The sequence below is a fragment of the Saccopteryx bilineata genome, chromosome 6 (assembly GCF_036850765.1).
Source record: "Saccopteryx bilineata isolate mSacBil1 chromosome 6, mSacBil1_pri_phased_curated, whole genome shotgun sequence".
NCBI classification, from domain to species: Eukaryota; Metazoa; Chordata; class Mammalia; order Chiroptera; family Emballonuridae; genus Saccopteryx; species Saccopteryx bilineata.
Genome location: NC_089495.1, coordinates 40371388 through 40398037, shown reverse-complemented (window position 1 = coordinate 40398037; position 26650 = coordinate 40371388). Strand labels below are relative to the sequence as shown.

At 37.9% G+C, this 26650-nt stretch overlaps 1 protein-coding gene across 2 annotated transcripts in view; it reads left to right on the top strand.

The window, feature by feature from the left end:
- Positions 1-26650, top strand: part of MYO16 (myosin XVI) — a 596349-nt gene that overhangs the window by 341643 nt on the left and 228056 nt on the right. For both annotated transcript variants that reach the window (XM_066236132.1, XM_066236131.1), the window contains exons 17-20: positions 9810-9921; positions 14464-14581; positions 15345-15416; positions 24194-24335. In XM_066236132.1, the coding sequence (XP_066092229.1) occupies positions 9810-9921; positions 14464-14581; positions 15345-15416; positions 24194-24335 (444 nt within the window). The remainder of the gene's footprint in view (positions 1-9809; positions 9922-14463; positions 14582-15344; positions 15417-24193; positions 24336-26650) is intronic.

Genomic DNA, 26650 nt, shown 5'->3' with positions numbered 1-26650 from the left:
GACTTGATCACTGATGCATGCACTCTTTGTCTTCAATTTATATTGACAATTACTTGCTATATTCCATATGGGTGGAATTTAAAGGCTGGTCTTGCTTTTTTGGTGGGAACACATGTTCAGGCAATTGTAATGAGTCTGATGAAATACTATGGTGGAGGGAATGCAGGGTTTGGAAGAGCTCATAGGAAGGCTATTCAGCCTAAGACTTCCCAGAGAAAGTGGCTGTGAAGACCAATGCGACTTCCCTAGAATGTTCAGTGGGGCTTGGATGTGGATTATGTTGCCAGTGGAGGAAATAATGAGTGAGGGCATAGATGTGGATAAGAATGGGGTCTGTTTGAGGGATGGAAGGAAGTTCTGTATGGCAGGAGCTCAGAGGGACAGAAGAAGTGGCTCTGTCAAGTCCAGAAGCTGGAGAAATGTGGAGAATCCGTGATGTGATGATGGATGTGATGATGTGAGCCCTGGCAAGTCATGCTGGGGAGTTTGGATTTCAGGAGCAGGGTTCTTGTTTGGGAAGTGAGTTAACTAAATTTACATTCTAAAAAGAGAATTTTGATTGCAGTGTGTGAAATCAATTGGAAGTAAGCAGGACTGGATACCTGAAGACAAAGGCTCCTACAGTGTTGAGATAGAGATGAGCTTATTTAGTTGCTAGAGGTGGGGAATGTAGAGAGGAAAGCACACCTCTTAAATGCACTATGAATGAAGAATCAACCCCCTTAGGCAAATTTCCACGTGTGATTGGAGGAGAAATAAGTTTGGATATTATGAATATCCTAATAGTGAAACTAAAAGGAGAGAGAAATAGGGTAGATAATAGAAATAAATATTTTGCATGGATATTAAAATTCCCTTTCATGCCTCCCAAATCGAAAGAAGTTGTTTGATATATTTATGTGTTACAGTCAACATTGTATTTTTCAGAGAGAGTTGATGCAAGTTCATAGGTGGGTCCCACAAGAACCCAGGAAACAATGCATTTATCTGTAGGAACTCAATAAATGGTCAAGTGTCTCAATTGAATATTCTGTAATGTTAATCTATAATAGGAGTTTCCTTGCAGGTGCCTGCCTCAGTTGGTATTTAAGACACAGGGTTATGTTTATCCTTAATAATAGTGTTACCCACTTGACCTTACACAAGACTTTATACAGTGCTTTTTCATAATGATTTCCCCTGAGGAAGATTTTAGCAACTGTTCAAGCTTGGTTGAAGCATATTTATATATACAGACGCACTGCCCCTCCCCATGTGCAGAGCAGGGACAAGCCTGGCAATCAATGGTAATGAGTTGAGTACCAGAAAGTTCCTCTGTCAGCACCGTGCACAGTTGCAGACCCTAGGCCGTGACTTGTTAGAAACAGGTTCATAAAAACCAGACCAAAGCACACATTCTGAACAAAAACTTCTTCCCATTTCACTAATTCACTCATTAAGGAGTTCTTCACGAGGAGGAAAAGGTCTTTCTTCCTATGGCAGTAGGTACCTAAGGCCAACACAGGCTTGAAGACTGGCTGTAGATGGGGTTTGGGCCCCAAATCCTTGTCCTAGGTTCACTGTGCAGGACACAGCCACTCAGTGCTTGTGTCTCCTCCCTTAGCTCTCTGAGTTAGACATTTTCAAGAAACAAGTTAGTTAACCATAAGCATTCACTATTTGAAAGATGGTAAGAGTTTAGTTTGTTCCACCAGATGTTTTAAAGAAATATTTTGACTGATTAGAAAAATATGGACAGACTATTCTGGGAATGTCATAAGACCCAAAGTCTCTCTGAATGCCTAATTTATTAAATGGATTCTGTTCTTGTCCTGAATTTATTAAATGAGTCTGTTCTTTTCCTGAAGACCACTGGCAAGGATTTTTTCTTCCCAGACAAAACAGTTTGTGGCTAACATATTAATATTTTCATTGGTGGAGATTTATGTATCTGAAGCTATGTTAATAACAATCTTATTCATATTCTGTTGGGGGGAGGCATTTAAAATTCGTTAATGCTTTCCAGATAGTATAAAAACAATAGAGAACAGAACAAAATTTCCTTTTCAGGAGTAAGGTTGGGGGGTGGCAAGAAGCAGCAGTTTACTGGTTTCATTAGTAAACTGTAAACATTGCTCTCTTTATTGGTGCCAACTGTTTGATTTTTGCCTTACCTGGTTTCTGGTTACATATTAAATGTTCCTAAGTAGAAGGCAGCTTTGCCCACAATAGAGAAGACATTGTTCCTTTTACATTTATGTTGCAGATAAAACACTGAGCAGAGCATCCTGTTTATAGTCCATGAGCCTCTGACTCAGTAAAGGGGCCACACAGGTACTTTTAAGTGCATAGTAATATTTTTTCTTTGCACCTGAGTCTTCATTCCCAGGGTTCCACACACAGTCCTTTCATGGCTGCTAAATGGTGGTGCCCACTGAATGTGGCGAGGGCAGTTGTATTTTTGTTTGCTCCTTTAGTTGGTTGGTTCTTTCCTTCTTTATAGTTGACAAATAACATTGTGCAAATTTAAGGTGTACAACATGTTCGTTTGATACATTTGTATATTGCAGTATGATTACCAATGTAGTATTCTTGTCACATAATTATCATTTCATTGTTGTAAGTGAAAACAATTATGATCTAGTCACCTAGCAACTTTGAAGTTTATAGTACAGTAGTTTTTTTTAAATTTTATTTATTGATTTTAGAGAGAGAGAGGATGGGAGAGAGAAAGAGAGAGAACTATCAATTTGGTGTTTTCACCCACTTATGCATTCACTGGTTGATTCTTGTATAATACCATATTGTTGACTAAAATCAGTATGCTGTGCATTAGATCTCCAGGACTAATTCATCTGCTAGTTGCAAGTTTGCAGTGTCAGTGTGCCTAGTACCACTGTGAGATAGGAAACACAGGCACCCGAGGAGGACACAGGGCCTTTAATTTCATAGTGGAGTTTTTGCAAATGGCCACTGTTTATGTTTGATATTCAGATCATGCTACCTTGAATTCCTAGTCTTCATGTTAGAGTGGTGCCAGAGGCTAAGGAGTAGCATTTTTAATTTGTCCCTCTATGTAGCAAATTCTGAAAGAGTATTCCATTGTGGCTCTTGTGAACAAAGGAAAATTCTCCTGTGATTTAGTGCATGACTTAACTTTATCCATATGTTCTCAGGTGGCCTAAAAAACTTAGTCCAGGATCTGGTTTTCTTTACCATAAAGCATAAGTATCAGTACACACATGATTTTGACTATAACTTTGACCTACCTCAGAAGATATATCACTGGAACGCCACTTGCTATGACAGTTAACAAACTGAAACAATGGACTAGTTGATTTGAAATAGCACATAGTCAATAGTTGTTGTTAATGACCATTCTTAAATAAATTTAACTTGCAATGGAACCCTTTTTCTTTATCCAAAAGCCCAAGTATAATTTTGCACTGCCCAATTTTAACACATATTTATTTGGTTTGCTGTTTTGTTTCTTGTAAATGAAAGCAAAGATATTTTTTATATTTATGGTGCATGTCTATTATGGTGCCTTTTTCATGTTGATCTGTAAAAACGGTATTTGTAGACTTGGTCAAAAAAACCACCATCGAGTTTTGTAAACAAGGGAGTGTGAAACCCCAAGAAGCCTACACAACTTTTTCTCTAGACTAATAAATAAGGTAATCAAATAATTGGAGCAAGACTGAATCAGCCGTCACTAAAATCCATTCTGATGTCAAAGATGCTTCAACCACGTCTGGGCATCCCATTGGAGGCCTCCCCAAGGAGAGAGACAGTGGTGGGGTTCAAATAATTTAACAAGCTATTCTCTGACCTAATGACCATTTTAACTATAAAAAAATGGTAGTGAAAGGTAGTTTATTATTTCATGCATTTAGTACTTAACCCTTTGAACAGTACGAACATTCATGTACATCCTCATGCTTCCTGACCATCCAGAGTACAAAATCATAACAAATTTTTTTACATTAAAAATGTGTAAGGCAACATTTTAAAAAAGGCAAATGTATGTTCTTCTTGTTTCCATAAATTGGTTACCAAACAGACATTATTTTAAGTTAATAAAACTGGAACCAGAACTAACTTCATTTTTTGAAGAAAAAAACCCCCTCACTCTCAAGGGGCAGTGAGCATGAAAATAACTCACTACGCAAATGATTAAATAAGAACAACAAAAGAGATACACAAGACTAGACTGTTATAAGAAAAGAGGTTTAAAATATTAATAAAAATATAAATAATACATGACAAAAAACAATAAAACTGTTATTTAAGATAATTTCCATATTGCTCCTTGATTGGCACCCTCATTTGTAATTTTCTTCACTTTTTTCTGAGCATTATTGGCTGTGTGATTTATCCTTAATCATCTTTTCACTATAGGAGTGGGATCTCATTCCTTTAGAGGTAGGCCGATTAGACTCATAGTCATTGTGTTTGCTATATTAGAAACAGTTAGGCAGCTTCTCTTCTCTGAACATATGATGTTCATCTTTGAAAAACTGCACCTTGGAGAGAACCCTGTTAACAAGTGCCATTTTAACAACTAATTCATTGAACTCAACAAAAAATTAGGTATCGGTTGTGCCGAACGGGTGCTAACTGGCTGAACCCCACCACTGGATAGAGACTCCCAACCCGAGAGGAAGCGAGAGCTCTGTCACGTCGCTCAGGGGCTTCCTCTGAGCTCTGCACTAGTCAGCCTAATGCTGGTAATGCAAGTAGAGTACTGGGTCAGAAAAGAGTAAATTAATAATGAAATAACCATTGAAATCATCAAATTTTATGAGATTTTTGCTTTCTAATTAAAATATATCCATGCTTAATAATAATTTCACTGCTTGATTTTTTTCCTCCCACATTTTTAAACACAAATGTCACTCTAGGATGATGCTTAGGGAAGCTGTTTAATCTCTCTTTCCCTTCCATCTCCTTTGCAGGAAATGTATAATTGGGATTGAGCAGAACTGAGAAGTTAGTTAGCATGATGCCTGTGTTGGTTTACCAATTACTGGACTGGTTACATCAAACAAGTTTTAATTTTCTTATGTCTTAAATGAGTACAATAATAGCTCTTCTTTTCATGATCACTTGGCATATAAACTGGAGAAGTGTTTCTAAAACATCCAGTCAGTGATTTGATACATGGTATTAGTTCCCACTGCCTTTCCCTTTGAGTAGAATTAGTCAGTGTTAATCCATCTATAGCTTTTAACATTATATATCCTACATATTGTTACAGTCTTGTACTACAGGGTAGAAACAATATTTAGAACATTCCCTTAATCTGCCACTCTTAGAAACAAAACTGCAATGATTCTTGATTCAACAAATTGCATAGTCTCTGATGTTTCTAACTCTGGACATTGAGCTATCTCTATGCTGCCAAACATTACCGTTCCAAGTTATGAGTTAAAATAAGATGATTAAAAAAAGCAGATTGAGCTATAAGTATATGATTTTGAGTCATAAAGAAGTTGATTTAAAAGCTATTGAACACTGAGTACTAAGACTTTGAATACTGTGAATTGTGGGAACATTAATTAATAGATGACAGAGTTGGAAACTCTCAGATGAAAACGCTTGCATAGATTTATTTAGGGTGATTTACTACCACATTGTTAGATTAGTGGGGAAACAGTCAGTGGAGTTATAGGTAGTCTACAGAGTATCCTATAACCTTCAACCACAATCATTCTTACCTATTTTCAAGGGTTAAAAAGACCCGGAAATACCATGGTAATAGTGCAGATGCGATTGTCAACTTCCAAGTGATTCATATCGGGGAAAATAGTCAAGAAGTGAGAATTATGGTTTTTTTTCTTGTATCTATTTATTACTTTTATCTGTCTGAGAAGAACAGGAAAACATATTTTATAGATTAAAATATTCTTCATTGTTAGAAGTATTTGTTACAATTTCTCAAAAATATCCCTTCATTTGGCTTCATTATTTATGCAATTAAGAGCTTCATTAATGACAGAGAACTTTGACTAAAAGCTCCTCACAGATGCAAGATATTTTCTTTCCAAGAAATATTCATATTCTACAATGGGGTCCCCAAACTTTTTACACAGGGGGCCAGTTCACTGTCCCTCAGACCGTTGGAGGGCCAGACTATAAAAAAAACTATGAACAAATCCCTATGCACACTGCACATATCTTATTTTAAAGTAAAAAAAAAAAACAAAATGGGAACAAATACAATATTTAAAATAAAGAACAAGTAAATTTAAATCAACAAACTGACCAGTATTTCAATGGGAACTATGCTCCTCTCACTGACCACCAATGAAAGAGGTGCCTCTTCTGGAAGTGCGGTGGGGGCTGGATAAATGGCCTCAGGGGGCCGCATGCGGTCTGCAGGCCGTAGTTTGGGGACCCCTGTTCTACATGTACATAATCTGAGTGTAGAAAGCATACCACACACAATATCTTATTTCATTCTTGTAAAAATCATGCACAAAAAAATGGAGAATTTTAAAATGTTGTTAATCTCGATTCTCTCCATTTTAAAAATAATAGAAAAAAAAGTTTAAAATGTCATCAGAAAAGGGCAGAAAGGACTCAATTCACAGTCTTCAGATTCCTAGTTGTATTTTACAATGTAAGTTTTTTTTTTAATGTTTTTTTAATTCATTTTAGAGAGGAGGGGGAGAGATAGAGAGAGAGAGAGAGAGAGAGAGAGAGAGAGAGAGAAGGGGGAGGAGCAAGAAGCATCAACTCCCATATGTGCCTTGACCAGGCAAGCCAGGGTTTTGAACCGGCAACCTCAGTGTTTCCAGGTTGACGCTTTATCTGCTGCGCCACCACAGGTCAGGCCCCTAGTTGTATTTTAATAGGTGGGATTGTTCAAGTATTTCTCTGTCCTCGTGCATGGTCTTGTTACTAAATGATGTCAAAGGGAAATGAATACTTTTAATTTCTAAAAATTAAGCTTTTAATTTTTTTAGTAAGCTCATTTTAAGATAGTTTTGTTGATAACTAAAAACTATATTTCTAGTGAAATCATCCCAGACTCTCTTGAGTAGTCAAAGAAATTTAAAACTTGTACAGAAGACACTGAGTTCTATATTTTTTGTTGTTTTCATGCCAACAAATGTTCTGGCTAGAGAGGAAAGCAGAAGCAATTTTAAAGCATCATTCTTGCTGTTGGGCAAACTGCCCTCTAAAATTTTCTATTTTGATTGAATTTCTCCTGAGCTATTACATAATTAACAGCCCTGTCTACAACTACCAAGATTAATTTTATATTGTTTCTTCTATCCAGAATTTAACTGAAGTAAAAACTGTTGTGAGAATAAGAAGAATTGAAAGTGGTTACAGTTCTTATCATTAAGGCTTTTTAGTCACTGAAATGTTTTATATTTTAGGCAAAATGACTCTTTGACCATCAGAACCCAACCTCTTGCTAACGTTGTTGACCTTTCCCGTTTGTTCCACTGCCCCAGACCCCAGCTCACCCATGCTATATCAGGTAGTGGGAGACCTCTGGAGAAAGTGAAACCATCACATGAGTTGGTCTTCACCTCCATGAACTCTCTGCAGCATGAGCTAAACTTCCCATGTCTCCCTGCATACAATCATCCCCATTATCCACAGTGAATAACTTAGATTCCTGAGACATTTCTAGAGCCAGCTTCACCTAGTCATCTAAATTTGATAACTTTCTCTCCTAGAAGTGAAACCATGAGGTAGTAGTTCCTCAACTCCCCTGAGATGCTACCGCCTTTGGAGCCATATTTCATTACCTTTCTCAGTGGGGAATACATCCTCCACTGTAGCCTTGATCAGACTTTTCTTTCTTTCTCAGCAACTTTCTTCTCTTCACCCCTCAACAACTCCCTTTCTCTTAGTTTTTATTAACTCTTTATGTGTTTCTATCTCAGCATATAAATATTCTGAAGTCTCTCCCACTCCACACCCCAAAGACTGATTTATTTCTATTGTTCACAGCAAAGAATGAGAAAAAAGAAGTCCTCAAGGACCCCACTCTCACACCACAGATGAGTCTGTGTCCTCCCCACACCGCCATCTGTTTCCTTGTCTCTATGGTTTCTTTTCTATCAGTACCAATCTATTTTAAAAATACATTATCCCTGGGTTGTAATAACAGATTTTCTTTAATTTTCCTATTCCCTTCCTAAACATTTAATTCTTTCTTCACCCCTAAAATTTTAGCCTCTCATTTTGTTTGAGTTCATTCACTCATTTTTTCCTTTTTACATATTGATGACTTCCAGATCTTATTTTCTAAGCTTTTCTGAGTTTCAGGTTCCTATAGCCAATTGTTTCTGTGAACTCTACTTGAACTTTAACAAGAAGTTCAAAGTCAACAGAACTAATATAAAATAATAAGACTTTCTCTGTCAAAAGCTTACTCTTCCTCTTGAGAACACTGTCTGGTTGAATGAGCCCACAGTACATGCTTTTCCCTTGATAGAAACTTGAAAAGCATCATTGACTCTCCTTCTCGTTTTCCCCTGTATCCAATCTGTTGCCTCATTCTGCCAATTCTGCCTCCTCGATGCCTCTATACCTTATTCTATTCTTCACCACTGCTGGTCTCTCACTAGATTACCTAGCACCCTTAATTGCCTCTTGTCTCTCCAGGTAATCTTTCACTAGGATACCAGAATGTTCTTTCTGAAACAGCATTCTGATTGTGCCATTTCTTTGGCACGGACTGTTAGAACTGCTGATAACTTCCAAGACATAGTTGAAACCCTTCTGCATAACATACAAAACTTTGAGTAACTTCTCCATTCTCGTCAATCTCTGCTGCTCTCACTATAGGCTCCAATTTTGTTGATCTACGCAAGTTTCCCATATACATTATGCATGCTCAATTCTGTGTTTCTTTGTATGTATTGCTATTTTTTTCTGATCTTTTTAAAATTGATTTTAATGTATTGTGTTTACATAGATTCTAGTGTCGCCCTGAATGCATCCCCCTTCCCCTGTATCCCCCTCAATATCTTCCTTGCCCCCCTCCCCATAGCGCCCCTCCTCTTCCCTTCAGGGTTATTCCATCCTGAATGCCCCCGATCTCATCTGTATTGCTAATTTTTTAAGAAACACCTTTAAATATTTCCTTGGCATATTCTTATTGATGTGTGTCAGTTCTTGAAACCAAAGCTTCTTTTGCTCCCATAAACTTTGTTCATCATCTCCTGGTTTGATCCCCTTCCTGAGCCATATACAAACCCCTTACTTTCATCTCTATTGTTTTACTTCTACATTGTATTTTAGCTACCTCTTCTCTTGTCTCTGCCCTGAAAACATTATCTTTGTGTTGCTGTTGAATTTCCAGGGATGATCCCTTTATCTTTACATCCTCAACTGCTACTGCTGTGTATTTGGTAGGGGATTCCTATGCGTTTGTTGAATGAAAGGAATAAATCAATGAATTAACCACCTCATAATTAAAAGATATTGACAAGAAAAAATAATAAATTACTTTAAAGTAAAATTCTTTAATAAAAATATTAATTACAAAGCATATGATAGGACCGACCCAATTTCTGTATGAAATTCATAAAACACTATGACCTTCTCTTTTCAGCAAGAAGAGTGCAGCTAAGGTGAGGACCAAGTAAAACAGTGTAAATATGTTCTGGTACAACAAGAACCTTTTTTTCCTTCCTGAAACATCATGTGATATTATGTATCAAAGACTTATAAACACATGGGTGCACAATGTCCAGGTGATTTCCATTATTCTGGACACCAAATATGGCCGAAGTGATTTTTAAGCGTTGCAGCTTGACTATGAGCCAAGCCAGAATGCTATGTGCTTTTTCTCCTCACAGGTATTTGAACCAGACCCTACGAGATGATATATCAACAGCTGAGCATTCTCTGAACAGGGAGAAATTGGCTGTTTTGAAACAAGCCCTGAATGTAGTTGGCTTCAGTAACTTGGTGAGTTCTATCCTAATCTTTCACTGAGAAACCAACCTTGAACTATTTTATTAAAGTTAATGTTTCAAAAACTTTTAATCTATATGATGTTCCAGATGTGGTTGCAAATACTCGTGAGTCCGCGGAGAGTAAGCCCTGATCTCTGCCTCTTAGAGTTTACATTCTAGTGTGGTAGATAGGCATAAACCGGGTGTTCAGAGTCATAGGTACTATGAAGACAGAGAGTGACAAGAGTGACAGAGAGTGGTGACAAGAGGCAGGCTGCTACTTTCAAGATGGTGGCCAAGCAGACCTTTTCCCAAATGAACCATGTGAACCAAACATAAAGAACTTCAAATTGACCAATTCAAGGGAAAGTTGGCAGCTCTGAAAGAGCTGTTACTTTATTAAAATACTTTATTACTTTATTAAAATATCTTCCTGAACAATACAAAGCTTTTTTTTTTTTTTTTGTATTTTTCTGAAGCTGGAAATGGGGAGAGACAGTCAGACAGACTCCCGCATGCGCCCGACCGGGATCCACCCAGCACGCCCACCAGGGGCGACGCTCTGCCCACCAGGGGGCGATGCTCTGCCCCTCCGAGGCGTCGCTCTGCTGCAACCAGAGCCACTCCAGCGCCTGGGGCAGAAGCCAAGGAGCCATCCCCAGCGCCCGGGCCATCTTTGCTCCAACAGAGCCTTGGCTGCGGGAGGAGAAGAGAAACAGAGAGGAAGGAGGGGGGGTGGAGAAGCAAATGGGCGCTTCTCCTATGTGCCCTGGCCGGGAATCGAACCCGGGTCCCCTGCCCGCCAGGCCGACGCTCTACCGCTGAGTCAACCGGCCAGGGCCCAAAGCTTTCTTTTTTATTCTTAAAGAATTACCTACAAGCATTGTAAAGCTGAACAAATACAACTTAAAATGTGTGGATGATGGCTGTGCAATAGAAATTTCTAGGATCACATGAATGTTCTGGATCTGCACTGTACAGTATGGTAGCCACCAGTCACCTATGGGCACTGGGCACATGAAAGTTGGCTATTGAGAATGGGGGAATGGATTTTTAATTTTCCTTTGTCTTAATTAATTTAAATTGAAATGGTATTGTGTGGCTAGTGATTACTGAATTATATAGCACAGGTCTAGTGAATAAGAGATAGGAAGTGATCAAAGCCTTGCGACTTCCCAGCATTCCTACAGATCTCTTTCCCTTACATGCTATCCCTGTTTCCCTGTAGCCAGCATGGACTTCTTTTGAATTGTGGCCAGTTCCTTATTAGCAATTAATGTGAGATTGCATGGGTAACTTTGGTATGCCAATAGTCCAGGAACCCAGATTTAGTCATAGATTTAAATATATTCTTTTTCTTAGACCACTAAGTTCATTGCTTTTGGTGTTTGTTTGTTTTTTCCTTTGCCCAAGTAGCTAGGGCTAATGGGGCAGCTAGTGGATGGGGAGGGTGGGAAGGTGACAAAAAGGGAGGGGAAAGGGGATGGGGACTCACCCTAAATGAATTCGCTCTGGGCCCTTTGCTTCACTCCGCCCTCACCCCATTTGGAGAATGGAATTCTAGGAATAGCAATCATAAGGAATCTTTTTTCCCTCTGATTATCCAGTCTTTATATATGTCTTTTACTAACTCCTACCCACTTGTATTTTTCCTATCTTTACACTTTCTACTGTTGCATTTTTTTTATTTCCCCCCTTTCTCCATGAAATGACTGCTTTCTTATAGGAAACTGGTATGTAGAGGCACATAAGGAACCATTCTGTTGAAGTTCTGGTTGGTTGGAAAACAATGCTTTAAAAACCTATGATTGATCCTCAAAAGCAGGACAAGCAAGATATACCTTCCAACTAACACAGCAAACACAGAATTCAACCATTTTGGTAAAAGAAATATGGGTGTTTTAACAGAAGACAATTCCTTCACCTCGATTTTTTGGGGTGACTGGGATGGTGACAGTTTTGTCCACTTAGTAGACATAGATCACATCCAAACAGATTGAAAGGAAGTGTTTCTAGGCAGGTGAGGCCCTTTTACGAAGACCTTGTAAGTGATGTGGTCCTGGAAGGTCTGTTCGAGAAGGTACTTCCCTCACTTCCCTCCATCTCCAGCAATGTCACCCGCCAGCAAGATGGCAGGTGATTGTTATGGGGTGGACACGCAACAGTCCCTGCCCCCTGTCATGCAGCAGTTTATTTTTACCTCTGTCACAGATTGACCACATTTTAATCATGTTATGGCTAGTTTTCACAGCTCTGCCTCCACCACTAAACTGTAAGATCCTTGAAGGTGGAACAAAGTCTTCCTGTCTGTGTATCTAGAAGTGCCTATCTCACAGGGGACTAGAAATTTTAATGAGTTACAGAATTTATTTTTATTTATTTATTTATTTTTTGTATTTTTCTGAAGCTGGAAATGGGGAGAGACAGTCAGACAGACTCCCGCATGCGCCCGACCGGGATCCACCCGGCACGCCCACCAGGGGCAACACTCTGCCCACCAGAGGGCGATGCTCTGCCCCTCTGGGGCATCGCTCTGCCATGACCAGAGCCACTCTAGCGCCTGGGGCAGAGGCCAAGGAGCCATCCCCAGCGCCCGGGCCATCTTTGCTCCAATGGAACCTTGGCTGCGGGAGGGGAAGAGAGAGACAGAGAGGAAGGGGGGGGTAGAGAAGCAAATGGGCGCTTCTCCTATGTGCCCTGGCCGGGAATCGAACCGGGGTCCCCCGCACGCCAGGCCAATGCTCTACTGCTGAGCCAACTGGCCAGGGCCAAGTTACAGAATTTATTAAAAGAAGGATGGGAGTTGTCAGGTAGTATAAAAAATAAAATGTTATTTAAACAAGCATAAATGAATTAAATTTGAAACACTTAATTACCAGAAACATTTTTAAGTAATGCCAAAATCATAGTGTACTAGACCTGAAAATGACATAGAGATCATTCTTGTCAATGCCCTCATTTTATAGGAGATAAAATTATAGTATTTGCTAAAAACTGTAAATTCTGGAGGAAATTCATAAAGTCCCATCAAGCACATTGTTTCAACTATATATTTATGAAGAGAATAAGAGTAATAATTTGTGAAATTTCCACAGTAGCTTTTTATTTCTGTATTTCAGATTAGGAAAATAAATAAAAATTTAAAACATTATGATACAAGCCCTATATGGAGCTTAACCAATTTTATTATTGATACCATCAGACCAAATATATATTATTCTAGAAAAGTGTATTTTAATTAACAACTTTTTCTTTTATTTTTTTTTTAAATGAGAGGAGAGAAGATAGACTCCCACATGCATCGCAATTAGGATCCACCTGCCAACCCCCATCTGAGGCGATGCTCTGCCCATCTGGGGCCATGCTCACAACCAAGTTATTTTTAGTGCCTGAGGCAGAGGTTCCACAGAGCCATTCTCAGTATCTGGGACCAATGTGCTTGAATCAATGGAGCCATGGCTGCAGGAGGAGAAGAGAAGGAGAGAAGGAAGAAGGGTAGAGAAGCAGATGATTGCTTCTCCTGTGTGCCCTGACCAGGAATTGAACTCGGGACATCTACACGCCAGGCCGACACTGAACCAACCCTCCAGGGCCAGCTTTTTCTTGACTTTTCATTCTTTCCACAAAATGACTGTCCAAAACCAAATTTAAGCTATTTTTTTCCCCTTTATGCAGAGTTCCAGATTCTCAAATATTCTCTTTCAGCAAACATTCTTATACTTCCTGCTACCTTCTGCTCAAAGACAGCTCTTGCCAATGTTCTTTTTTTCCCTGAGTTTTCCTTAAAATACTTTTAAAAAGAACAATTAGCATTTCATTTGTCTAGGCATAATTATTTTTTATCACGTTCCTCTTATCTCTCCAGCAGAAGTGAAAAACTCTATCATCATAAAAGCAACCAATCGCAGAAGGGAGGTAACTATAGGATAGACACCATCACACATGTGCTGTAGTGTGGCAGTCCTCGTGGCCACACAGCCTGGTTAGCCTTGTTTCACTTCTGTGTCAGCTTGGAGAGGACGCGTGAAGTCTGGCCGGACCTCACCGCTGACGACCAGCCAGTCACACCGGCAGTACACAACGATTCACTTTTTATTTTGATACTTAATATGGAAACTGTTTACGTACACCAGAACATCACTTCCTTATTCCCTTTTTCTTTAAGGAACAGAAATGTTAATTTTCAGGAAATGTACATTGAATGCAGAGATTTTAATGTTGAGCTACAGATTCAAACATCCGAGGTCTGGAAAATCACAGCTCCACTAATAGGGTTCACATCTATTTTTTTTAAGTTTTTGAAACTCATTTTTAACTTTAAGATGGGCATCATTTAGGTTTTTTTTTTTTAATAAAAGAATGTTAATTGTCATTAGATCTTTTGTTTTCTGAAGCTGTAGTGAAAATACTGAAATGCATTATACGATGATTTCATTTGCATTTGACCATGTTAACATCGTTTTTTAACCTACTTTTAGGTTTTTAATGGTTTTGACTTTTAATCTGTTTTCTTCTAAGCAATCCTGTTCATTTTCTCTATCTGTAAACTGCATAGGAGGTGGAGAATCTGTTTGTGATCTTAGCAGCAGTATTACACATTGGAGACATTCGGTTCACTGCTCTGACTGAGGCAGACTCTGCATTTGTTGCTGACCTCCAGCTTCTGGAACAAGGTCAGTGGAACAGAGCTCACATTCACCTATGGATACGCGGTTTTGCAGAGCTGCCAGTAGGTGGAGACACAGTACAGAAAAGCCAGGTGGAATAATAAAACCTTTCTTTTAGAGTAGGATTCAGTTGAGAGCAGTGGGGGTGGGGTAGGGGGTAATCTGTAACTTTGTTCTTTTTTTGTAAATGGTTATGGGAATAAGTAACAAAATAGACATTTATGTGTTGCTGCTGCCCACAACATTAAGAGGTTGATTTTTTGGCACAAACTTGAGTTTATTTATATTTTAAGTATTTGGGGGGTATATTTAGGGGGTATGTTATTAAAGATTTTAAATCAGATATGATTACTTCCCTGTAAAGATCTGGCCAAAAATATCTCTCTCTTTTGAAGTTGTCTGCTTGTTACTCCTAGATTTTTTTCAAAGTACCTTAAAACCACAGATTATCAATGAACAGCATATCTTCACCTCATATCAAAGTTCTTTAATCAGACATTGGTAGAAAACACTCAGGTCTGTTTGTGAGGGAAAGGAGGGAAATAACATGTTGTGATACAATGTGGGAGCCCCAAGAACTCATTAATGTTTTGATTACCATTAGGCTCTTTCTTTAGTTGAATTTGACAAATAAGTTGGTAGTTTAAGTTTTTTTTTTAATGCACACATTTTCTAATGGGTCTATATAAAGCTTATAAATCATAACCATAAAATACATGTTCTATCTGTCAAAAAGAAATACTAACTTTGGTTTTCAATGTTGCTTTAGTGGCTGGAATGTTACAAGTCTCGACAGATGAACTGGTGTCTGCTTTAACAACTGATATACAATATTTTAAAGGTGAGTTTTTCTATACTCTGGCTTTTATCTTTGTGCAATTGTGGTCTTCCTTGAAATATGAAAAGTAAATACAAACTTACTTTTACCTTCTTAGTGGCACTATCTCTGTGACTTGAATGCCAAATAAGAAAAGTATTATGAACCCTTTAGGTCACTTGATCTGACTATATATTGTAAACTCTACGCTTGTGAGAGACCATTTTGATTAATTGGTCAACTTTTCTAGCTAATCAGTCATTTCAAACAAAATCTTGAACCCAAGAAGACTTGTTAATTAAAAAACATTGGGACACACTGAGACTGGTAGGAAAAGCGGAAGCGCGGATAGGGCTGACCAGCTCCCAGGAGCCAACGGCAGCCCAGAGGGACTCCTGTGGCAGGAAGCGAGTTTAGCAGAGAGGGGAAGGTTCTGGGACCTAGGAGAAAAGCCCGAGCCTGCATCCTCAGAGCTTAAAAGAAGCGTATGGACAGTGTTTAGCTGCAAAACAAGTCAGGATACTGTTTGTGAGAAAGAGACAGATTTCGCAGACCCAGGATTATTCTTAAAGGGATCACACAGAAAACCTCTTTCACAACCACTCACCCAGGACTTTGGGAGATGGGAGAGTTGAGAGGACCAGAGTAACAGTAAGAGAGAATAATCTAGGAGGCACAGGGAGAAACACTTTGAGAGACAGCCACCCTAACCCCTGGGCTGAGTCACCCTCGAAATCTAAAGTGAATATTTTTGCTGGAACCAGCAATACCAGCAAAGGGAAGCAGGACACCAGCCAAACAAGCTCTCCTGTGGCACTCAGAGCAGAGCCGCTTAGAAGGAGGGAGCCTTCAGGAATACAGTATTGAGTGCTGAGGTCTGAGCAGCAGTGCCGCAACACACACTGCTAAGGGCTCACTGGAGGGTGGGCAGCGGCGGGATGCAGAAGTATGGTCCTGTCAGCGGGGGGCAGAATCCGGGCCAGCCACAACTGAGGCCGGGTGGGAGCTCAGTCTCACCCAGCAAGGGCAGAAGGGGCACATGAAAGCGGTCCAACCCGGCTGTGGGTCAGGGGAACAAGAGCGGTCCCGCCTGCAATCCTGCCCACAGGGGAAAGGTGAAAGCCTGGGAACTGCAATGACCCATGGCTGAGCACTGGCACACAGCCCGGAATGCGCACACAGCTGGGGCGCACAAATGCAGCTTTGCACATGTGGGGGTGGGGTGAAAGCTGGGGAACAGGCAGAGACCTGTGGCTGAGCATAGGTGCGCAGCCCTGCCTGCGGTGCAGAGGCTTATGGCCCCGGCGTGGCACGCGGCCCACCATCAGGAAGACGGGGGTGAAGGCCAAGGCCAGCTGAGGCTTGTGGACTGGGCATGTGAACACAGCCCCTCCCATGGAAGAGAGGTGGATACCTCAATAACTGCGACAATGGGCTGGCACCGGCAACGCCCATACTTGAATGCCCAAGGCAACTGCAAAGGGGTTGGCAGGCCTGCAGACAGACCATACCTAGGGAACACAGAGACCACACCCACCAGAACCCAATGGCCACACCCTTTGAATACACAGACAGATTGGGAAGGCAGAGAAGTCCAATGCAAATGAATCAAGAGAAATCCCCAGAAAAGGACTTGAATGAGTCAAATATAACCAAATTACCAGATAAAGAGTTTAAAATAATGATTGTTAGGATGCTCAAAGACCTTAGAACAACAGAAATGGACATAACGGACACCTAAATAAAGAGATAGCAAGTATAAAAAAGAACATTTAAATAATAAAAAGGAATCAGTCAGAAATGATAAATGCAATATCAGAAATGAAGACCACAATGGAAGGAATTAAAAGCAGGATGGATGAAGCTGAAGATTGAATCAGCGAGTTAGAAAACAAGATAAACGAAGGCATGGAAGCAGGGCAGCAAAAAGAAAAAAAAGACTCAAAAAGTCTAAGGAAGCTCTAAGAGAGCTCTGTGACAACATGAAGAGAAATAACATTCATATCGTAGGAGTTCCTGAAGAAGAAGAGAAAGAACAAGGGGTAGATACTTTGTTCAATCAAATCATAGCTGAAAACTTCCCTAAATTGATGCAGGAAAAATTTACACAAGTTCAAGAAGCACAGAGAACTCCATTAAAGAGAAACCCAAAGAAATTCACACCAAGACACATCATAATTAAAATACCAAAGCTAAGTGATAGAGAGAAAATATTAAAAGCTAATAGAGAAAAAAAGACTACCACCTACAAAGGAGCCCCCATAAGGATGGCATCCAACTTCTCAACAGAAACACCTGAGGCCAGAAAGGAATGGCAATAAATATTCAAAGTAATGCAGAACAAGAGCCTACAACCAAGACTTCTTTATCCAGAAAGGCTATCATTTAAAACTGAAGGAGAAATAAAAAGCTTCCTAGACTAAAAAAAAACTCAAAGAATTCATTACAACCAAACCAATGCTGCAAGAAATGTTAAGGGAGCTGTTGTAAACAGATTAAAGGGTGAAAAGAATATAGCAAAAGAGGAATATAGCTTTAAAGAATAAAATGGCAAGAAACAACTACATATCAATAATAACCTTAAATGTAAATTAATTAAATGATCCAATCAAAAGACATAGGGTAACTGCATGGCTAAGAAAACAGGACGCATACATATGCTGTCTACAAGAGACACGCCTCAAAACAAAAGATGCACATAGACTGAAGGTAAAAGGATGGAAAAAATATTTCATGCAAATGGAAATGAAAGAAAAGCTGGGGTAGCAATACTTATATCAGACAAAATGGACTTTAAAACTAAGGCTATAGTAAGAGATAAAGAAGGTCACTATATAATGATAAAGGGAGCAATCCAACAGGAAGACACAACCATTATAAATATTTATGCATCTAATATAGGAGCACCTAAATATATAAAACAGACTTTAATGGATATAAAGGGTGAAATCAACAGCAATACTATAATAGTAGGGGATTTTAATAATGCACTAACATCACTAGATACATCCTCAAGAAGGAAAATTAACAAAGAAACAGCAGACTTAAAGGACACACTAGATCAACTGGATTTAATAGATATCTTCAGAACCTTTCACCCTAAAGCAGCGGAATATATATTCTTTTCAAGTGCTCGTGGTACATTCTCTAGGATAGACCACATGTTAGGACACAAAAGCAGTCTCAACAAATTTAAGAAGATTGAAATCATATCAAGCATTTTCTCTGATCACAATGGCATGAAACTAGAAATCAACCACAACAGAAAAACTGAAAAATACTCAAACAATTGGAACAAAAGAACTTGTTGTTAGATAACGACTCTGTTAACAATGAGATCAAAGAAGGAATAAAAAAAATTTCTAGAAACAAAAGATAATGAGCATACAACAACTCAAAATTTATGGGACACTGAAAAAGTAGTACGGCGAGGGAAGTTCATAGCATTACAAGCATACCTTAAGAAACTAGGAAAAGCTCAAATAAACAACTTAACCCTGCATCTAAAAGAGCTAGAAAAAGAACAGCAAGTAAAGCCCAGATGTAGTAGAAGGAAGGAAATAATAAAGATCAGAATAGAAACAAATGAAACAGAGGCTAAAGAAACAATACAAAGGATCAATGAAACTATAACTGGTCTTTGAAAAGGTAAACAAGATTGATGAACCTTTAGCCAGACTCACCAAGAAAAAAAAGAGAGAGGACTCAAATAAATAAAATTAGAAATGAGAGTGGAGAAATAACAACTGACACAGCAGAAATACAAAGGAGTGTAAAAAAAAATGCTATGAAGAACTGTATGACAAAAAATTAGACAATCTAGAAGAAATGGACAAATTTCTTGAATTGATATAATCTTTTAAAAATCAATCTGGAAGAATCAGAAAACCTAAACAGACCAATTACAACAAATGAGATCGAAACAGATATCAAAACACTCCCAACAAACAAAAGTCCAGGTCCAGATAGCTTCATAAGTGAATTCTACTAAATATTCAAAGAAAAACTAACTCCTATCCTTCTCAAGCTATTTCAAAAAATTAAAGAAGAAGAAAGACTTCTAAGCTTCTTTTATGAGGTGAGCATTATTCTGATTCCAAAACCAGCAAAGACAACACAAAGAAAGAAAATTATAGGCCAATATCCCTGATGAATTTAGATGCTAACATCATCAACAAAATATTAGCCAACCAGATCCAGCAATATATGAAAAAAAAATCATACACTATGATCAAGTAGGATTTATTCTGGGGAGGCAGGACTGGTACAATATTTGAAAATCATTAAATGTGATTCATCACATAAACAAAAGGAAGCAGAAAAACCACATGATAATTTCAATAGATGCAGTAAAAGCATTTGATAAAATTCAGTACTCATTCATGATCAAAGCTCTCAGCAAAGTGGGAATACAGGGAACATACCTCAACATGGAAAAGGCCATCTAAGACAAACCCACAGCCAACATCATACTCAATGGACAAAAATTAAAAGCAATCCCCTTAAGATCAGGAACAAGACAGGGGTGCCCCCTTTCACCACTCTTATTCAACATAGTTCTGAAAGTCCTGGCCACAGCAATCAGACAAGAAGAAGAAATAAAAGGCATCCAAATTGAAAAAGAAGAATTAAAACTATCATTATTTGCAGATGATATGATATTGTATATGGAAAACCCTAAAGCCTCAGCCAAAAAACTACTGGACCTGATAAATGAATTCAGCATGGTGTCAGAATATAAATTAATATTCAGAAATCTGAGGCATTTTTATACACCAATAATGAACTGTGAGAGAAATTAAGGAAGCAATCCCCTTCACTACTGAAACCAAAAAAATAAAGTACCTAAGGAGTAAATTTACCCAAGGAGATGTACTTAAAGACTTGTACTTGGAAAATTATAAAACATTGATAAAAGAAATCAAGGAAGATACAAACAAGTGGAAGCATATCCTGTGCTCATAGTTAGGAAGAATAAACATCATTAAAATGTCTATATTACCCAAAGCAATTTATAAATTCAATGCAATATCAATTAAAATACCAATGACATACTTCAAAGATATAGAACACATATTCCAAAAATTTATATGGAACCAACAAAGAACACAAATAGCCTCAGCAATCTTGAAAAAGAAGAAGAATAAAGTGGGAGGTATCACACTTCCTGATATCAAGTTATACTGCAAGGCCATTGTACTCAAAGCAGCTTGGTACTGGCATAAGAACAGGCATATAGATCAAAGGAACAGAACAGAGAATCCAGAAATAAACCCACACCTTTATGGACAACTGATATTTGACAAAGGAGGTACAAGCATACAATGAAGTAAAGACAACCTCTTCAACAAATGGTGTTGGAAAAATTGGACAGCTACCTGCAAACAAATGAAACTAGACCACCAACTTACACCATTCACAAAAATAAATAGAAAGTGGATAAAAGACTTAAATGTATGTCATGAAACCATAAGCATCTTAAAAGAAAACATAAGCAGTAAGTTCTCCGACATCTCTCTCAGCAATATATTTGCTGATTTATCTCAACGGGCAAGTGAAATAAAAGACAGTATAAACAAATGGAACTATATCAAACTAAAAAGCTTTTGTACAGCTAAAGACAATAGAAACAGAATAAAAAGACAATCCACACAATGGGAGAACATATTTGATAATATGTCTGATGAGGAGTTACTAACCAAAATTCATAAAGAACTTGTAAAACTCCACACCAGGAAGATAAACAATCCAATCAAAAAATGGGCAAAAGAAATGAATAGACACTTCTCCAAAGAGGACAATAGGCATATGAAGAAATGCTTAACATCACTAATCATTAGAGAAATGCAAATTAAAACCACAATGAGATATCATCCCACACCAGTCAGAATGGCGCTCATCAACAAAACAACACAGAATAAGTGCTGGCGAGGATGTGGAGCAAAGGGAACTCTCCTGCACTGCTGGTGGGAATGCAGACTGATGCAGCCACTGTGGAAAACAGTATGGAGATTCCTCAAAAAATTAAAAATCAAATGGCCTTTCGACCCAGCTATCCCACTTTTAGGAATATACCCCAAGAATACCATAGGACTGTTTCAAAAGGAGAAATGCACCCCCGTGTTTATGGACGAGTGGATTAAAAAGCAGTGGTACATATATACAATGGAATACTATGGGGCTATGAAAGAGAAGGAAATCTTACCTTTTGCGACAACAGAGATGGACCTGGAAACTATTATGTTAAGTAAAATAAGCCAGGCAGAGAAAGAAAAATATCATGTGACCTCACTCATTTGAGGAATCCAATGAACAATGTGAACTGAGACAGAAGAGGGATCAAAGGGACCAGAGGGAAAGAGGACATAGGGAAAGGGGACAGAGGGTATGGGGATGACAGGAGGGGATAAAGGTGAAGGGAAGGGGAGAGGGTGCTATGGGGAGGGCGGCAAGGGAGATGTTGAGGGGAATACGGGGGAGGGGGGATGCATTTGGGACAACACTAGAATCTATGTAAACACAATAAATTAAAATAAAAAAACCCACAAAATCATTGGATCCATTTGTGTATGTGGTGCCATGGGGCCCTCTTCAATGAAGAGCATCCTTTTTTCTGTTGTCATGATAGTTATAATAATAGCTGCCATTCATTGGGCACTTACAACAAGAATTGTGCCAAGCATTATAAATTTGGAGATTTTTTATTTTATTTTAGTGAAAGTAGGGAGGCAGAGACACAAACTGATGCATGTCCTGACATGTCGGGATCTTTTAGTTTTTACAAATCTCTCTGAAGTGGGCATTACTATTTCCACAGCTAAGATTCAGATAACTTTGTAATAACCTAATGTTCTCTGATTCCCAAGATAAGTCTCTTTACTATGTGCATCTCTACTGAATGGGCTAGGTTTTCCTCCATTCTCTTAGTTATTCAAGATAAATCATTGCCTTACCAACCCTCCTTTGTATTGTAATTTTGAAGACTTCCACCCACCTGATCTTTTTGGCTAAAAGAAAACATTTTTCTTACCTTTTTTCCTATTGGACCTACTTGCAGGTATATAGGGCTGACTTATCATTTCTGCATCCTATCTAGAGCTCTCCCTTTCATGTTTCCGGACCCTGTAAATCTCCCCATTATCCACTCAGTTGCCCAAAAGTCATTCCTGATACCTCTTCCCCCTCCTTCTCCAGTGTGTAGAACAGACATACTCCAGCTCCACTGCATATGCAGCTTTCATTCTTACTGCTTCCTTTTCATTTCTATTGCCATTTCCTTACTTATTCTTTCCTTCCATCACAGCAAGAACATTCTCCTTAATCTTTTTATCTGGCCTTATCTCATTTTACTTCTTTCCTCACTGCTTTCAGGCAGAATCTTTCCGAAATGCAACTATGGTTTTCGTCCATGGGTTTCATCTGAAAGATGTCCAAGGCCTTTAGAGTTCAGCTTGTCGTTTTAGGACAGCACAGAAAGTCCTTTCTCATCTGGACATGAACCTACCTTCTATGCCTCATGTTCAGTCATTTTCCTACTGGTATCTTTGCATTCAACCACACGAAGTTTCTTGAAGTTATCTATATGCATTATTTTTTTTCCTCTTGACTTTTTAAAGAAAAACTGAACTCTGCATTAATATCTATAATTTAATATATTCAGGTTCCTCTGCTGACACTGAAGCTCATCTCCTTACACACCTACCATGTTGGTGACTCATTAAAACCTTTAATCATGTTGACTCTAGAGACCTCAATTCTATAATTACCATAAACAGCACACTGCTTTCACTTCCACTGTGTGTTGTTCTAACTCCATGGCCTTGAACTTATAGCTCCTGGACTCTTTATCACACTTACTGTTGTTTTGTTTGTTTCTTTCAAACAGTTACGGAAGCAGTTCTGCTCCCTCATGTATATTTATATGATTAACAACTTAGCCTCATGGTCATCATCCTATTGTTTCACTTCCTGCTCAGCCTGAGTTGCAGTGGCACCTTGTTGGCCAAGGCTACCAAGTATGAGTATTCCATCCCCATTCCTCTCCACGTTCTAGCATCAATGCTGCCATAGACTCAATTCCAAATCATCTTTGCTTATTTTTTCTTTGCTTTTTTTCTCTAGTCTATTCTCTTTTAAATATCTTAATATTCAAGGTTTCAGTTACCATCTCTTTGACAGTGACACAGAAATGTCTACTTTAAGCCCAATCTTGCTCCCGCATTCCAGACCCACATTTTGGTTAGTTGGATCATTTCTTTGAAAATATTTAAAATATGACTAATTTCCAAGATGACCAGGTTTTCAAATGTCTTAGAGATGATTCAGTATTTAAACCAGTGAGCTGTTAGCAGGAAACTTGTTAAGAGGGGCCCTTCAAAGAGGTGATCCTAATAGAAAGAAAATCAGTCTGCAAAAGGTCAAAAGCTGTGGTCAACAATTGTAACAAATAAGATCATAATGTATATGACACCCATGCTAGGAGAACATTTTATGTAATAATTAACAGACTTCATTTATTAGAGTCATAATATATTTTTTAACATCTTTTGTTGTATGGGGTTGTGTGCAGGATGAATAGGATATACACAGTTTTGTTTACTTTTAAATGATAGACAAAGACTTGACTTCGGGTGATGAACACACAATACGGTGTACAGATGATGTGTTGTAGAATTGTGCACCTGAAACATTTATAATTTTGTTAACCAGTGTCACCCACTGAATTTAAATTCAATAAAAGGGAAAAAATTAAATGAGTGAAAAGCTTGTTCTTCTGCCTCCTCTCCTTTCTGCTATTCTAGGAGATACGATCACAAGACGACATACTATAAAGATGGCTGAATTTTACCGGGATCTCCTGGCCAAGTCCTTGTACAGTCGTTTGTTTAGCTTTCTGATGAATAGTGTGAATTGTTGCCTCCACAGTCAAGATGAGCCCAGCAGGTGAGAGTGATGGATGCTGGTTGCTAGTGTTATCCTGTCATAGATAACTTAAAAAGTTTCACCTCTTAAAGATGATTTACAATCCAGAATGATCCTTAAATTAAACTGTTGTTAACACATTTCATTTTAACAAGGTGATTTTACTTGAAGGATTTTATTGTTTATTTTAAAAGATTTAAGCACCCCCCTCTACACACATACATGCCCACACACATCAAATCATTTCTTGTGTATAGAGATACAGATACATTCTCTCTGGACTGAAGACACATATGTCTTGTCCTTTTTAGCATCAAGAAGTACAAAAATGTATAAATCTAGGAAGAAGACAGTTCAAGACTATCTAAAGCACTTACATTTGTTGAGGAGCCCATATCTGTCTCAGAACCAGTTTGATGATGTTTCAGCTCTGTAATTCATTCTATTTTCTTCACATATTTTGTGGATTACTTGACTAAGGCTCTCTGGGATGATCATTTTGCTCATAGCCCTAATCATCTTTAAAAAGTAGCCTTTCAAAGATAATTAATCATCTAAAATTTATAGATCTCACCCTGGTCAGGTAGCATAGTGGATAAAGTGTTAACCCAGTGAGCCAGAAGTCACAGGCATGATCCCCAGTCAGGGCACATAGAAGCATTAATGAATATGCAACTAAATGGAACAACTGAGTGAAATAATGAGCTGATACTACTGTCTCTCTGTCTGTCTCTCTCTCTTATTCCTCCTCCTTTTCTCTCTCAAAAATCAAAGGAAAAAGTAAAAAGAAAAAAACTGTGTTAAACATTATAGATCTCCATGGCATCTTGTTAATAGAAAACTTTGTTAATATTCTTGTCACTAATAATGACCTTGAGCAGGTCATTGAAAACAAAATTGCATCCAGATGATTGTCTTTGAAATAATCTTTTTGAGGATTTCTTAGTTGTCCATATAGATTCCTGCACCAAGTTTCTGAAATTTGCTGCCTTTAAAGGTTTCTTGGAAACTTAGCTAACATGTATTACTGGGGAAGTTCCTAAATAAACACAGACATCTCAGAAGATTTCAAGGACAAAATGATGCTAAAATTCTCCTTCTAATGTACACATAAAAACCTCACTATGCATTGATCAGCATATTCAATATATAGTCTGTGATTTGAGGGTAGATTAGTGTTTTTTATATTTTAGCAAATATGCCTTAGTATTTGGTATAATGAGGATTTTTAAAATTTTGTTACTATTGCTTATTATCGTTAATTTCTGATTTTCCTTTAAATATGAAGATAGAATAATACTGATATACTATGGATACCAAATGAATCTTACATAACATTTTTGGCAGCTCTGTTGAAGTTTTTATTGAAAAATTAATTTATAAATTCAACTGCATGTAGAAACTCTTAGAAAATTTCCACTTGACATTTAAATCTTACAGGGTCCTAAATATATATAATTGAAAACATGCATAGTCTAGATTTTTAACTACACACACACACACACACACACACAAACAAACCTTGAAAAACACAGTATTTCTCTTTTAGTGGGAATATTGTCACTGTGTCAATATGTAAATTTATAATGTTATTTTCATCTTTTAAATTTTGTGACTAAGCAATTGAATGAGGACAGGGATTAATAGGAAATTAAAAATGAAATAATGTATTATAAGTTTAGCTTCTAAGATACAGTATTCTCATTTGAGTCATAACTCTCATTTTTTCTTTTAATTTCTCCCGTGGGTCACCCAAACCTAAATTTAAATCCTGAAATAATGCAAAGAAAGGTTATGTTTGCAGTATTTCTAACTCATTGAAATTCATGGAAAATTTAAGGTTTCTCAGATTTACAGACCCATTTTCAAAGTCAGAAAAAGGTCTCAAAATTTGAATAAACTTAGATAGGCTTTTACTGTTTATGAATCTTCAATTTTGTAGAAATTTTGTAATGTCAAAAAGATTATATAACATAAGTAAATATATATCCCTAGGGTTAAAATTGGCATGCAGTATTGATATTGAAGTGAAGTATTTTTCATACTAAATATTTTTGTAAATTTTACAAGAGAAAATAGACAGAAATAAGATAAAAAGTAACAAAAGGAAAACAAGTGAAATTGCAGCAGATGAAATGTTTGGTCTTGGAATGCTGATTTATTTTCTGGAATACAGCAAAACAGGTACCATATTAATAATATTATATATTTTTAAAAGACTCTACTTTCTCTACCTAGATTTCAAAGAGGGTTGCTTCTAAATGAAAATCATGGGGTAAAATGCAGAAGCTGACAACTCGTTAATTAAGATGAACAGAACTGTTCACCATGTTAGC